The sequence below is a fragment of the Mercenaria mercenaria genome, chromosome 14 (assembly GCF_021730395.1).
Source record: "Mercenaria mercenaria strain notata chromosome 14, MADL_Memer_1, whole genome shotgun sequence".
Lineage (NCBI taxonomy): Eukaryota > Metazoa > Mollusca > Bivalvia > Venerida > Veneridae > Mercenaria > Mercenaria mercenaria.
The window spans coordinates 69,245,849-69,262,812 of NC_069374.1; the positions used below are offsets into that span (position 1 = coordinate 69,245,849).

At 35.3% G+C, this 16,964-nt stretch overlaps 1 protein-coding gene across 1 annotated transcript in view; it reads left to right on the forward strand.

Moving 5' to 3' along the window:
- Nucleotides 1-16,964, forward strand: part of LOC123526923 (uncharacterized) — a 32,787-nt gene that overhangs the window by 9,257 nt on the left and 6,566 nt on the right. The window contains exons 2-6 of the mRNA XM_045306173.2: nt 11,710-11,982; nt 13,094-13,261; nt 14,178-14,666; nt 15,991-16,069; nt 16,521-16,667. Coding sequence (XP_045162108.2) covers nt 11,710-11,982; nt 13,094-13,261; nt 14,178-14,666; nt 15,991-16,069; nt 16,521-16,667 — 1,156 coding nt within the window. The remainder of the gene's footprint in view (nt 1-11,709; nt 11,983-13,093; nt 13,262-14,177; nt 14,667-15,990; nt 16,070-16,520; nt 16,668-16,964) is intronic.

Genomic DNA, 16,964 nt, shown 5'->3' on the forward strand with positions numbered 1-16,964 from the left:
ATAAATGTTTGCCTCAATGAGACAAGGAGTGTCATGTGCAACTCCCAGTCCTTTTGACAGCTGGCGGGCTCGACATATTGCCCATGGGCATATAGTTCTCATAAACATACTAAAGTTTCATTAATCTTATTTTAGAAATTGTTTTCTGGTTTATTTTGTAAAGAATGTCTACTACATTTTAATTAACATAGTTACAGTAAAGTAATATTTTTCATGAGATTTTAAAAGAATGTTCTGTTATACCCCATGTAGAAGCTTGTCTGTCTTCGTCAGTGGGTTTTCATGGCTTCCAGATGATAACTCATGAAAGCTTGACCGATTTAATATTTTTTGGTACATAGGTACAGGTCAAGACGACTTTGGGGTCAGTAGGTCAAGGTCAAGATAACTTGCCAATGCTTTGGCCTGGGATCATAGCTTTTGTAACACGGCGTAACATGATAAAATAAGGTTGTTTCAAATTTTAGGTCAATAATCAAAGGTCAAGGTCACAGTGACCTCGAACAGTTGAAAACCGTTTCCGAATGAGACCTTGAGCCTAGATGATTAAGTTTGGTACACAGGTGTTACATCATGAAATACAGGTCAAGTTTTACTTTGAGGTTTAGTAGGTCAAGGTCACAATAAGGGAAATAGTGAAATGTTTTTTTAGATTATAACTTGAGAAGCTTGAGCCTAGGATCATGAAAAATTGTTAGGGGGGTTGATTATATCAGCAGGTGACCCCTAATGATGTTGAGGTCAGTAGGTCACAGGTAAAGGTCACACTGACCCGGGTTTTTTAAAATAATGCATGGAGGGGCACCTGGGGTCTTCCTCCACCATTAAAACTGGAAAGTCGCCATATGACTTATCCCGTGTCTGTGTGATGTTAATTCAACAAAATAACGGTTTTTTAAAACGTTTTTTATGCCCCCAAGGGGCGTGTTATGTTATGACGCTGGTGTCTGTCTGTCCGTTAGCAATTTTGTGTCCGCTCTGTAACTCTTTAACCCCTTGAAGGATTTCAAGGTCAAGGTCACACTTCGGAGTCAAAGGTCATATCAGTTTGTTTCGTGTCCGCTCTGTAACTCTTGAACCCCTGAAGGTTTTCAAAGAAACTTGACACAAAAGTTTACCACACCAAGACGACGTGCGAGCGCATGTTTTGGATGACTTGCTTCAAGGTCAAGGTCACACTTAGGGGTCAAAAGTCATATCAGGTTTGTTTCGTGTCTGCTCTGTAACTCTTGAACTGCTGGAAGGATTTCAAGAAACTGGCAGAAATGTTTATCACATTGTAACGATGTGCAGAGCACATGTCCCGGGTGACTCACTTCAAGGTCAAGGTCACACTTTAAGGGTCAAAGGTCATATATGACTTTGCTTTGTGTATATTGCTCTGCATTGCGTGCTCTTGTTTTTATTTGGCAGATCTCTTTTTTGTACTTTCAATAATTTTTTTTTTTGAATTACTTCCCCTTTTTTGTTACTATAAATAGCATATTTTGAAACTTTTTTATTATTGGGCCCTAGGGGAAAAAACCGAGACCACTTTTCTGTGGTACAAAATGGATGGTACCTCCAATTTTAAGGTGTATTTTTACATACCTAATCTGATAAGGAATTTTTTGTAGACTTTTAATATTTTTTGTGGACTTAGATTTGTTTTTTGAAGTTTTCCTTTTGTTGTTCCAGTCCTTTGGGGCTACAACAGTCAAGTTCTTAAAATTTTGCTCCCATCCTATAATGTAAGCCTTCGGGCGGCGCTCTTGTTGGACAATAACTTCAGGATGCTTGGGATGGGGAAACACAAAAATTTTGTACAAGGTTGGTCTTGACCAGCAGATTACCTGTATTGATTTAGAGTTCCAAAGATCAGAATGACCGGGAACATTTAAACCTTTTCCATGCAACAAGGTGGCTTTTGTGATCGCCCTGTGTCCGATGTCCGTTCATCAGTCCCCATCAACAATTTGACTGTTAAACACTCTAGAGGTCACAATTTTTACTAATCTTTATGAAACTTGGTCAGAATGTTAACCTCAGTAAAAACCCTTTGGGCACATTTATATTGGGGCATCTGGGATCAAAAACTAGGTCACCAAGTCAAATCAAAGGAAAGCTTGTAACACTGTAGAGGTCACATTAAGACATATCTTCATGAAACTTGGTCAGATTGTCATCTTGATGATCTCAAGGTCCAGTCTGAATCTGGGGTTTGTAGGATCAAAAAAAGGTCACTAGGTCAAATCAAAGGAAAAGCTAGTTTACTCTTGAAGCCACATTTATGACCATATCTTAATGAAACTTGGTCAAAATGTTCATCTTAATGATCCTAGATCAGATTCAAATCTGGCTTAGTGGGGTCAAAAACTAGGTCACCAGGTTAGATCAAGGGAAAAGCTTGTTAACACTCTAGAGGTCACAATTTTGGGCCCCAATCATAATGAAACTTGGTCAGAATTTTTACCTCAATAAAATATTGGACGAGTTTTATATTGGGTCATCTAGGTCAAAACTAGGTCAAACCCGGTCAAATCAAAGGAAAAGCTTGTTAACACTAGAGGCCACATTTATGACCATATCTTAATGAAACTTGGTCAGAAATTTAATCTTGATGATCTATAGGACAAGTTAATTAAATCTGGGTCAGGTGGGATTAAAAACAGGTCACTAGGTAAATCAAAGGAAAGCTTGTTAACACTCTAGAGGCCACATTTATGACTCATCTTCATGAAACTTAATCAGACTGGTTAATCTTGATGATTTTTTAAGGGCAATTGAGTCTGGGTCATGTGGGGTCAAAAAGGTCACCAAGTCAAAACAAAGGAAAAGCTAGTTAACTCTTTAGAGGCTACATTTATGATCATATCTTAATGTAAAATTGGTCAGAATGTTATCTTGATGATCTTTAGGTCAATATGTCAGGTGAGCGATACAGGGCCATCATGGTTTCCCCTTGTTTATTTGTTCTTGTTTTAAGAGAAATTTTACATTTTAGAATACGATACAGCAAGTCACATTTTCTTTGTTTTGAACAATTTCTTATTTCAAGCCTGACAAAAGCATCCAGTACTGTTATTAAAAGTTGTTATTCAAGTTGAGCTCTATTTCTTGTATGGATAAACAAATTGTGTGATCTTGATTATTTATAAATGGTATACAGATAAACCTTTAAACATGGTGAACAGTTTATTCAATAAATAAAGGGGTAATGCAAGTCTTTGTAATGTGTATATAAAAGCAAAATTAGGATTTGTTTTACGAGTAATTTCAGAATTACAATTAACACAAATAGAAAAAATCAAGCCTGCACAAGAAGGCTAATATGGTTTTCCCCAGACTGAGCTCTTAACCTGCCGTGGTGCAAATAGATTGTTGATGTGTGTCTGTCTTGTTAACAGTGGGGTTGCAATCTAGTAACTTTTTTAGTTTGTATGATTTTAGCTCGACAATACGAAGTATAAGGGAGCTATCCTACTCGCCCCAGCGTCGGCGTCTTTCCGCGTCCCCCCCTTGGGTTAAAGTTTTGGTGCAATTTCTCTTTTTTCATCTTATCTCTGTAATTACTTTATGGATTTGATTCAGACTTGAAATACTTATCCTCATCATCATCCACATCATTGACATAAGGGCCATAACTCTGGGACCAATATTTCATGAATTATCCCCCCCTTTTTACTTAGATTTTCAGGTTAAAGTTTTGATGCACTTTAACTCATCTCTGTTATTATTTAATGGATTTGATTCAAACTTAAAATTGTTTTTCACACATCACCCACATCATATGACACAAGGTGCATAACTCTGGCACCATTTTTTCATGAATATTCCCCCTTTTTACTGAAAATTCAGGTTAAAGTTTTGGTGCACTTTCACTCTACCTCTGTTATTACTGAATGGATTTGATTCAAACTTAAAATAATTGTTCAGCATCATCACCCACATCATATGACACCCAAAATGCGTAACTCTGCACAATTTTTCATGAATTATTCCCCTTTTTACTTAGATTTTTAGGTTAAAGTTTTATTGCACTTTCACTCTGTCTCTGTTATTACTGAATGGATCTGATTCAAACTTAAACAATTGTTCAACATCATTACCCTTATCATATGACACAAGGTGCATATTTCTGGGACCAATTTTCATGGAATTATTTCCCCTTTTACTTTAGATTTTTAGGTTTAAAATTTTGATGCACTTTCACTCTGTCTCTGTTATTACTGAATGGATTTGATTCAAACTTAAAATAGTTGTTCAACATCATCACCCACACCGTATGACGCAAGGTGCATAACTCTGGCACCAATTTTTCATTAATTATTCCCCTTTTTTCTTAGAATTTTAGGTTAAAGGTTTGATGCCTTTCACTCTGTCTCTGTTATTACTGAATGGATTTGATTCAAAATAAAATAGTTTTTTCAAAAATCATCACCTACACTATATGACACAAGCTGCATAACTCTGGTACCAATATTTAATGAATTATGCCCCCTTTTTTCTTAGGATATACTTATAGTGTTTTGGATACATTTTATCTTTACCTCTCTTATTGCTTTAAGTTGAATTTTTGACATAGACACAGGCTATTTTGCAGTATCTTCATCCACAATTGGAGTCATTAAACACTCCAGTTTACAGCTCTAGTTTCCTCAGATGTGCCAGTTTCACTATCCAGCATCGAAATAGTCGAGCGCGCTATCTACTGTGACAGCTCTTGTTAGCTTACCTGAGCACGGTATGAGCTGATGTGATCACCTTAAGTATGTCATTGTGCTTCTCCAATTTGCCTGTTAACACCCAACTAGAGTAGACAGTTTTTTTTAAATGTAAAGGGATGAGTTGAAGGGCTGATCGATTCCCGATTGAGGCAGTGCCTTTTTCATATTTCTACACTAAATTTTGCAGGGCTAAAATCAAATCTTGAAAAAAATAAGTATGAAAATTTATTTCTGATCTTACATGATAAAACATCTATTGAATGGCCTGGAGGTCAATAGTATGATCTATTTGCCCTTGGTCATTCAGACTTGGGACAATAGTTTTGAGCATTGGCCGACGTGTATACTATAGTTTGCGCTTGTCGCGCCGCGTACAGCATATTGCTACACTTCCAATATAATTGTACCTTTCATTACTGCTCATAAAGACTCAATCAAACCGAGTCTGCAATTTTCACTGTTTGCCTTGTTCAAGATGCTTCCGAGGGATCTACTTTCCGGATTTTATTGGCATACATCGTATGAATGTCAATTTTTCAAATATAAGAACTCTACTTTGTTCTTAGTCATCCTCAATTCCAATCTGGCAAAATCTACTCCAGCCGAATACAGCATCCCAGTATTAAAAATAAATTATTAAAATCGCACAGACATATATTTATTCGAACTCTTTTGTAAATCGTCATAATTTTGTCAAGAAGTAATGCATTTCTTATATAAACAACGCACAGGAATGTAACATTTTCCATTCACTTAATTCCCCTCAACACCGGATATCTGTTTTTAAAGATATTTCTTGTTTTACTATATTCGGAATTAATTAGTACATGGCCAAGAATTCTTCCACCTGGTTATTAAGGTATCTTACATACATAATAAACTAAGCACTGGGCCAACTAAAGCAAAAGTGACCTTTTATGATTAAACTGTTTGAATCAAGAAAACATTGAAATCAATAGGATTATTATAATAGTACATCGATCTGGGATGCTGTATTTGGCTCGAGTAGATTTTGCCAGATTGTATCTCACGAGGCGTGCAAACACCAAGTGCGATCCGTCTTTGCAAAATCCACAAGAGCCGACTACGAAATCCAAGACCTAGCTACTGCTTTAATGACCCTTTTATTATATAGTAGTCGCAACTTGACCGCGATGGTTGACCTTAGGCTGATTATTCATATCGATTATTTCATTGTAGAAATAAGGGTTGCTTATGGTAGCCGTATATGTTTGTATACAATGCAGTATCAAAGTGTGTATACATACAGTCCTTTTCAATAATAGGTTGTGCCTCATTATGTATTATAATGCAAAGGTCAACCATCGGGGTCAAGTTGCGTCCACTATACACCTTCACCATTTTGTTTGTTGTTTTGTTATCGAACAAAATCTTAAATATTTGTCAATGTTAAACTAGGATTGGAGAACGGTGTCAGGTTATGCGTATAAAATGAAAGTAGTTCGGCAACATACAATACAAAAGGTACAATACGGATTTTTTTCTGCCTGTTCATATTTACTTGTGATTTACAGGCTGTGTTTTTCACAGAATATATATAGGTATATACTAATTTGTTTTATTATATACCTATATAAATTCTGTAAAACAATCGGCTTGTATTTCACAAGTAAATATGAACAGGCAGAAAAACATCCATACTGTACTTTTGTATTGTGTGTTGCCGGACTACTTTCATTAATATGCATGACCAGACAAATTTCTATAAATAGCGCATATAAAAACTCACTAACTTCCATTTTAACATCGATAAACATTAAAGATTTCGTTCAATAACAAAACAACAAACAAAAAGGTGGATGTATACAATAAAAGGGTGATTATAACAGTGGCTCTGGGATTTTGTATTCGGCTCTCGTGGATTTTGCAAGGTCGGATCACACTCGGCGCTTGCGTGCCTCGTGAGATCTGATCTGGCAAAAATCCACTCGAGCCGAATACAGCATGCCAGATCGAGCTACTGTTATAATAACCCTACTTTATTGGATGTGGACTATTTCCCTGTCGTTATTAAAAATAATAAAACAGGTACCTCAGAGGAACACCCAGCTTTTAAAAATCAGTGTCCCTCACAATAATTTGGGATCCTCGGGATCCCAGGTCATTGTTAATGTCAAGGCCTGTTAATAAATTAGAATTCATTTTTTATAACTGTATTATCATTGTCTTTTATCACCTTGTGAATATGACTGCAAAGTTACAATTCATCGCTAAACTAAAGACAACAACAAAGCTAGAAAACGTATTGACCAAACCGGTAACATTAGTTTATGCTCTAAAATGTCAGCAGGAAAGATAATATCAAGAGTTGTTTTCACCATCCCCTTGAACCACTTGCACAGAGCTAGTCAAATACATGCAGCTATTTTTTTTTTTTTTTTTTTTTTTCTTTTTCAATGTAGTTTTTCCTGTTGCGTTCATGAATTATAAGTATTTGCAGTTTAAATGTTTTCTTATGAAAGGAAACTATTTGATGTGCATGCCGCATCTAGAAACTCCGTAATTTAAATGTCCGATGAGTAATGTATTAAGCCAATCTTGTAACAAATGTATCACTTCAATTAATTAAAAGCAGGAAAACTGTCTAATGGGAACATAATGAAAAAGGCCAACATCCATACCCTACCAAAATTATGGTATTTAGATATAAGCGGTATGTATGAGGGAGATTGAGGCCGAACAAGCCTCGGTAGAGTGTATTGTGTGTAGTTGGTTCGACCTCGCTAGGGTAACGGCCGCATGTCCTCAAATGCCAACAGTTTTGTTTTTACCAGGGAGCAAAATCGAGTGTCTATTTAGAATAAAGTCGTGAAATGCTTATGCTATCAGAACTGAAGACTGCAACAAGGAAACTAGAAACAACAGTTTTGCATCATCAACAACAGCAGCTGCTAGCGATATCATCCCTTGTATCAATGAGTAATTAACGTGGTTTTTATCCTCGAAATAATTTTATAAAATATTTATATATGGATAAAACGCTCTGCTGGTTTTATTGCTTTCGTCTTCAATTAAAAATAAAAAAAAATGGGTTGTGTGGAACGATCGTAGATTGTTTCCGAGAAAGGAGGTTCTTCTAGGTCAGTTAGATAACTCTTGTTACAATGTATTAGGGTGGTATCACATTTTGAATTTACGGCGAGAGACAAATGACAACTGTTTACAAAAGAAATAGAAAAAAAGTTTACAGTCACACTTATATTTTTCTTCAACCATCAAATAGGAACTGTTCTTATGCCTTAAAGCGGCACGCCTCTAGATCGTTCGACAACAAAAAATATTTTTTTAGATATCTTGAAATAAATGCTATATTTCTTAAGAAGACTTTAAAACTTAATTACTGACAAACTTTATGTTACGGAAACGCATGAGAATTTGCTGTTTTACTACTTTTTACGATAGAAATCGAAAAGCGTTTGTCACGCTTTTACTCCAGGTAAACTGTCTCGATTATAAATATCTATATTACGAAGTCATTATTCACTACTTCAGCTAAAACGCTATTGGTTACGACGACCGGAAAATGTCTTTATTGCCGCGGCGGTCCGGGGTTCGATTCCCGGCGCTGTCATATTTTTTTCTTGATTTGGAATTTTTAAAATATTTTAGAAACAAAAATTTATATTCTAATGTTCATAATATGACCAAACTTCAATTTGAAAGAAAGATTTTTTTTAGCCAAATCTGGAGGCATGCTGCTTTAAGACTGAGTTTTTGTGCCCCCATTACCAGCAGTCAATTAACTAAAACAATAGAAATTATTGTGACTTCAATGACCTCAACAAAACAATTTCTTGCACAACTATTGTTATGACTGATTTTGTTATGTTACACGCTACAATCTACTATCACGATACTTGCAAAACCAATGCATGAAGTAATGAGAGTTAAAACGATTTTTGACAGCTCTTGAAAGCTAATGGTGGTAAATGACTTATGACCTAATAAAACGTTTGCTGTTATTTCTATTTTCTTTTCGATTTTCTTTAAAAAGGCTCGTTTAGAACTCATAAGTTAAAAGTATAAGAATAGACTGTTAACATACTGTTTTTCTATCAAAATCCTGTAAGAATTTCTGTTGTTCCAATCGAGTGACACTAATTAGAGCCATTTAAAATACTGTTATTAGTCAATACAGATCCCTTATTCACACACACACGCGAGCGAGCGCGCGCACACACACACACACACACATACACACGCAGACGCACACACATACACACATATATGTCTGCATGTGTATTTATATTGAACAAACAGGTGATAAATTGAGAAACAGAAGGACAGTCCATGATCAGCAAATAAGAAACCATTCAACAAGACACTTGCCTGTTAGTGAACATATCAATGCACTAACACGGAGCCACAATATTCCATTCTTCCTTTTTATAAATTTCATGATAATAATGTTTTAGCTAGGTTATCTAAGGAACGTTTCTTTTTTGAAATGTTCGAACCAAAACTGAACAAATATTGATGACGTCATATTATAACGTTGTGTACACATTTGTACACATACGACGTTGAGTAGCAACTTTACATTTTTTATATGATGTCTGCCCTTACGATTGTAGATGAAACCGGTTGGTAGACAAAAATATATAAAGAAAAACCCATTGGATGTTTTTCTTTTTTATTTATTATATACTCGCCCAGGAGTAACTTTGAATATATTTAATATAAGTAACCGTTCTATCTGCTCAGACTTTAAATAGTGGCAACCCAAGCTGATCCCGTAGGCCTAGATCATTTATGACAAAGTGTGTATCTCATAACTGTGTGAATTATGAAAGTGTATAATTCCCAGTATAACTATGAATATTATAACTTCCTTCAGTATGATTAACAAAGTAGCTTCAAGTGTAATTCTTGATGCATACATTCAATTTAAGTGCATAATAACATTTACAAGTTATTTTGATATCTGATTTTTGAAAGGAAGTCAATGACAAAAAATATTTACTTGAAATTATACAAAACTAATAACATTTACTATGTCTAGCACTTGTCGTCACAAACCTGACTCAGCCATAACTAAATACTGATGATGCAGAATACAATATAAAAGCTTAACTCGGTACTGACTGGCTTTGATTTTATTTTTTATTTCCCATGCACTATATAACTGCATCGACAATGATCTGTTCTGTGTTGTCTGAGTAGAGTACTGTTCACAAAAATCTTGTGTACACTAAAATATGTCATGTCATAGCTACGTATTTATTGATGGAAACTTGTCCTACAGCCTACGACGAAATGAAGTCAAAGCAATTAATTTACACCTTAGATTTGTATATTGTAATTAGACTGTTTCTATGTGACATAATTAAACATTTACTTTGCAAACACTGTCAGCTGGCTAAAGAATTTTAATCGATATACCCTGCTCCCAGCGCCAAAAATGTAACCGTTCTATCTACTCAGACTTTAAATAATGTCAACCTAAGCTGATCCTGCAGGATGCTGTTAAGTAGCAACCCTCAAGTTCAGGCAGCATGAACCCGTCCAGTCATGCTATAGCTCCAAAGAGCAGATATTTCAACAGGGCGGTTACTACCCTAGGTTCGTACACTGGGTATATTAAGTTTACTCTAAAGTTAGATCAACTAAAGACCAAGCTGAATTCGACCAAATGTCTTTCGACGAAGTGTCTGAATAACGGTTTTCAAATTTATTTACAAATCCCTTAACAAGTTATAATACGAGTATATCATCATAAAATAAAATGTGACAACAAGAAAAACCATGAATACTATAGTCCATAGATGTGGATCCACTAAGGAACCCGCGAGTTTAGATGGAAGAAGGCCATCTGTAACCCAAATTGTACCATATCCTATTTTAGGGTTATGACAGAACATGGATGTCTGTACCCTTTTAGATATAGAAAATTAAGTGATCCACTAAGGTTATGACAGAAAACGGCTGCCAAAAACCCGGATTTGTGACAAACAAACATACTAGCCACAGGGTCAGACTTGCTGACCTAGATACAATAATTTCCTAAGTATTTATGTGAACTTTCAGTAACAATTAAACTGGTATAAATTTTGCATATCAACATATTTATAAACAACAAATATTTTGCTCATATCATAAATACAACTCTCTTTCATCTTAAAGATACATGAAATTACTCTAAGAATTGCTGTGAAACAAATGTAATTTAAATGTTCAGAATAAAAGGGAATTAATTTTTGCGACTAGAAAATTAAGTTAGACTTACTAAACTTCTAATTAGCATATAGAAAAGTCAAAACTGTTACATATATCTATTGAGGATTTATCTAATTAGCACATTTATTGATACATGCGATAAAATTTCATTACTTACCGGTATCATGTATTACAATAATGCTGAAATATCTCGTCCATGACGTGTCCTTAAGTAACATTAATACCAACTGACAAGTCTTGTAAGCGCTGTAGGATTAGTGCCAGGAATAGTGCAAGACATTAGAGTCTCGGGACGAGACGACATGTCGGGTCCGAAATAATTCGTTCCCGTCGCTGATTTATGAGAAGCCTACGACATGTAGTATATACACCAATTTTATTCCAGTTTCTAAAAAATATATTGACCGAAAAGGAGGAACATTCCATCACGGGACGTTGCTCACGTAATGTGACGCTAGAACGGTTTACCGTTTTGGTTGCTGCCGTAAATGGCTGATTTTGTCGTTTCAGAAAATAACTTTACTGGATCAGTTAAATGGATGAAAGAGGAAACAAACAAAATAACTTTTTGAGTTTGAAATTGAAGTGTTTTTATTGTACGCACAGAGAACTTCATTGTAGAACATTTTTCATGGAAATTTATGCTTAAAAACAGTACAACTTGCCCCTTTTTTATTCACTGGCTTCACTCTTATATCTGACGTACTCATCCACGTTCGTCCGCATAGTAAAATACAAAAACATAATCCAACGCGTGCTTGTATTACCACTGTATGATGATGTTTTTCTTAAAATTTGATTTCAGATAACTTTGGAACAAACAGATGCCCTGGAAATCTTCCACAAGACTCATATCTACGTGTTCACGGGGACAAATGTTACACATTTATAACCAACGAAGTTAGCTGGGCATCAGCACGTGATCATTGCAGAAGAACCGGAGGACATCTAATTTCCATCACGAGCCGTGATGTACAGATTTTTGTGGAACAAACATTGCAAGAGATTTGGTGGAGAAATGGAATGTGGATTGGCGCTAATGACAGGGACTCGGAAATGGACTGGTTTTGGGTTACAGGTGAGAACTATAAATGAGTATTTTGTATGGTGGCATATTTCTGCCACGAGATAGCTAAGTATTTATCGCGATACTTAAAAATGTTATCTTGATATTTGTAAAACAAAGTTTTCTGAAAAGATTATCTCAATAAACGAAAGCTTCCTGGAAATATTATTGCGATAATTTACATTAGTGTCTCGATATTTTTTGTGAAAGTGCCCACACAGTTGCCATATATTAGCAAGATAGCTATCTCGATACTTCCAGCAGCTATCTTTTCTGAAAACTTAATCGCATCACCTTAAAGCTCCCTTGAAATAAAAAGCATATCTTTCAAATAGTGATTTATTGTAATAATGTTTTCAGAAAAAAAATGCACAACTTTTCTGGAAAGTATAGAATATTATCGTGAAAGCTATAAAGTATTTCGTGGCAGTTTCAAGCACTTAAGCAATATTTTGCGCTACATATTTTCAGGAAACAAATAAAATATCTAGAAAATATTATCTTTGGCTGAAATGTTTTCAGAAAAGTGCACAAAATTCTTGGAAAGTTTACATTTTTATCGTGATAGCTACCTAGCTATGTTGTGGCAGAAATATGCCACCATAATTTTGGCACATCAATGACATTCTCGTAAGCAGTTCCCTTGGGTAAATTTGGAAGTAAAAATGCCTGATACGTTGAATATATACTGTTGACGCAATTGGCTTTACCTGTGGACATTCTCCGGCATTTCGTCTACTGTTTTTCTTTTACTTATTTATGACCGGAAGTATGTTAAGACATAATGTGCTAGATAAGCCTTTGATAGTTCGTTCCAGATCCAGAATATTTGTTAACTGTGACGGAACTACTTTGTGATATATGGGAAAGCAATGCTGTATTCTCTTATATGAGTTTCAGAAAACCCTTTCCTCGAGACGAACCCAGGCTTTTGTTCCAAAATTATGCTGTTCCTTTAGTGTTCCAGTACTATATTATACTAATATTTTACTTTAACATGATGGCGAATGCTAGCGAACACGCTTAGGAGCAGCAAGTGCGACTAAACATCTTTCACTTCTTATTACAATAGATGTAGCATGATCAAAAGAAAATAAATAGATCTGATTATTTACCTTTCAAGGTGAAAAGGTAAGCTCAGGGTTCCAGAATTGGGACAGTGGACAGCCAAGCTGTTATTTTCTTTGGTGCTATGAAGACTGCGCATGTTTGAGATTAGATGAGGGTTACAAGTGGCACGACCGTCTGTGTGACTCGCCATTTTACCAGTACGGATATGCCTGCCAATACAGTAAGTGTATAGGTGAAAGCTTTCGGCGTAGTGATAATACATCGCACGTATTACTCTTTTTACATATATACCAATCAAAGCTGTCTGGGTTACTCTTGAGATTACAAGTTTCTTCGTGGTGGTAAAAACCATGCTGGAGAGGGGTCGATATAGTGGTTCCGTCGATATTTCAACCTTCCAAACACAGTCCTAGAAATCAAGGAGTCTTTTGAGAGTGATCTTGGCATTGAGCAAGTGCTTGTCATTCAAATTGAAGTTAATAAGGAAAGACGTAGATTTCTGCTCCTCAAAGTTTTAATAATTGCAGACATTGCATTTTAATGAATTAAAAAGTAAATCAAATTATATTGGATGAAATAAATTTGAAAAATATTGAAGCATAGGACTTACATTAATAAGAATTTAAATGCTTCAGTTAAGCACTTAGATTTAATTTAATCTAAATTACTCAGTTACTTTTGGACACCAAACAAAAATGTATCTTTCTTCTATGAAACAGCAACAAGTCTTGTGCATTTTGTGTTTGTCCGTTTCTTGAACATATGGTCCAGATTGCAATTAACATTGAATGTAAAAAGTTTGCCAGTCAGTGTTTGGTTTAACCAATCAGGAAAAAAATCTGGAATTTATGCTCATTTTAAAGGCCTATATTCACTACTATATTAATGTCCCCACCCATCTCCCCAAATCCAACAATCATCTCCAACCTTATATGCTGCTTCTTTGCGATTAAGTAGTAGTTATTGATTGGAGGACAATTAGCACAGCAGGGTGTCCGGACGTGTGCAATGGATTTGAAAGAAATCAATTTTCCTTCTGTGAAGGTAGAATAATAAGAATGTTACTTTTTTCAGTGCCAAGACCAAGGTCTTTAAGCATTTGATGAAGTTGATATTAATATTCAATTTTTCTTCAGACTTGCTTTCTCTCCCAAAACAACAACAACAAAGATACAGCATCACCACCGCAACAACAACGACCCCAACAACAACAACCCCAACTAAAACAACCACAACTACAACAACCACAACTACAACAACCCCAACAACAACAACCCCAACTACAACAACCCCAACTACAACTACAACAACCACAACCACAACAACCACAACTACAACAACCCCAACTACAACAACCACAACAACAACGACCCCAACAACAACAACCCCAACAACAACGACCCCAACAACAACAACCCCAACTAAAACAACTACAACTACAACAAACACAATTACAAGGACCCCAACTACAACAGCATTACCAACACGAGCACGAACAAGTACAGAAACTACGAGAAAGGAAACACCAATTAAATATAGGAAAACGACATCAGTAAAGAAAACAAAAAGTACAACTAAACCTGAACAAACAACGGAGCTCAATGTATCTATGTGGGAAGCAACAGGTAAATCCTCACACTTAACTATCTCCATGCTCTTTTTCACTTGGGCGAGCAGATTCATCCCTTTTATTGCTTACTTTAATGAAGAAATATGAAGCATTTAAACTTGAATTGCACTTTCGTTTGAACAAACCAGTTCTGAAATTATTAACAAATTTAAAGATATTTGGTATAAATTTTTAGGTTGGATTTTGTCTGCCAGTGTAGGTGTGTTTTTTTTTAAAAGTTTGTTCTGCATTGACACTGACATTTTCTTTTGATACTATACAAAAGGCAAAAGCTTTTACCATAGGATTGAAAATAGGGAAATCTACAAGTATGAAAAATTTCATAAAAATCTACATGTGAAACATTTTCTATACGCGAGTACGATTTTTCAGCACAAGTCCCTTTTTTATTGATAGAATTTTCTTTTGAAAATAAATAAGGCGCTGAAATAGTATGGATTAGTAAAATTATACTTTGTAGCATAATATTAGTTTCAAAGCATAATATTAGTTTCAAACATATAGAATTGTCTTAACACAATGGCACTTTCTTGACATACCATATTTTTGCACTATCAACCATGAGCCTTCGGACACTTAAAGTACCTGACTGTTCGTATCATACACATATTTGGATCTCAGAATGACAGATATCACTCAGACATACATGCTCCGTAGTAAATCTAAGCTTAATTGTTTATGTTAAAGTGGTTTTCTAACCAATAATGATCTTATTCACAAAGCAGCATCACAATTAAACTTATTGGGTTAGTGGACTTGCTGTGAAATATGCAAGATCGTTTGTGCTGCTAGGCGCTTTGCCGTAAATGGTCTGGTATATTGTGGTATATTGTGGTGGTGATAAGTTCGTATAAATTTTCTCTACTTATATAATAATTTATTAGTGAAAAAATATAGCTTCTCTGGTCCCAATCAGTGAAAAAGACAAAAATGTCACTTCTGATTTGTGAGACATGATAACTGAGATTTTAGTATATATGCAAATGTTGAACCAGTACGAATGTGTAGTAGAACTTGTATCATCGCGGATATTACGTAAGGGAAAGTCAACTGTTCTGACTGTTGCCGTAAATCCTGTGGTATATTGTGGTGGTGATAATTCCATATTGTGGTGGTGATAAATTCCTATAAATTCTCTCTACTTATATATTGTGGTGTTGATAATTTCGTATAAATTCTCTCCACACACACACACACGCACACTCGCACACAGACACGAGCGCGTGCGTGCGTGCGAGTATATTCCAGATGATTGGGATCTGAACTACAACCTGTAGAAGTAGAAATATGTGTACATTGTATATGCATACTTTTAACAGGCGGTATGGTAGGGATTGTGATGTCATGTGTTCTTCTTTTCATTGTCTGTCTTGTTGGTGGTCTCTTCATCTGTAGAAGGTAATATATTAACTGTTACATTTGTTACATGTTTCATTTTTTATACAAATTTACATACTTTGCTAATGACTAATTGATATTTGAATAGACTAGGGAAATATTATGTGCTGCATATAAAATTCAGCAGAACTATGGTACAGAGTAAAGATATTTTTTAGTTAAACTGATAGTTTATATGCTGACAAACTTATCTTGGCAAGGAATTTTTACCCTGTCTTATACTTAAACTTTTTGAAAAATTTGATTCCAAAAATTAATCTCTGTGTCAAATCTTATTACACTGGTCCTATCCTGTAACTTGTTTCTACTAAGCATTTGTTCTACTGGAGAAATAATTAAAATGTTAAACATACTCATGTCATGTCTATGATGAACACTTTGTCCATTGTGAATTTGAATTTATTCTACGAATAATGAAATAATTATACAGTTCTAATTACCAATATTTTAGGCGTTACAGAAAGCAGACCGTTGGATGCAACAATGTTTTATTCACAGCCTCTCCTGCTCATGAAACACGGTACAGGGTCAAGGTCACAGATGTTGTAGATGTGTCAGGTGCATATAATTGCACCTCTGATGATGCGGATGAGCACAGGTGAGTGCTATGGTAACAATATACTCATATTGCTTCTAAACACTTTGATGGCCTCTCTGAAAGTATCAGCTGCTGATTGAAGAAGATAAGGTTGGTCATTAGTTCATGTTGCTATGGTAACATTAAGTTTGTGATACTGCGATAACAGAATACTATTTTACATTAAAGCGTTCAAGATCACGAACATGTATACTTCTGACAATATCAGCTAAAATGGCATGTCGGAGGTAAAAATGTTTATAAGATTACTATGTATCTATAAAACAGGGCTGTAGGAATCATTTTCAGATTGTGGGA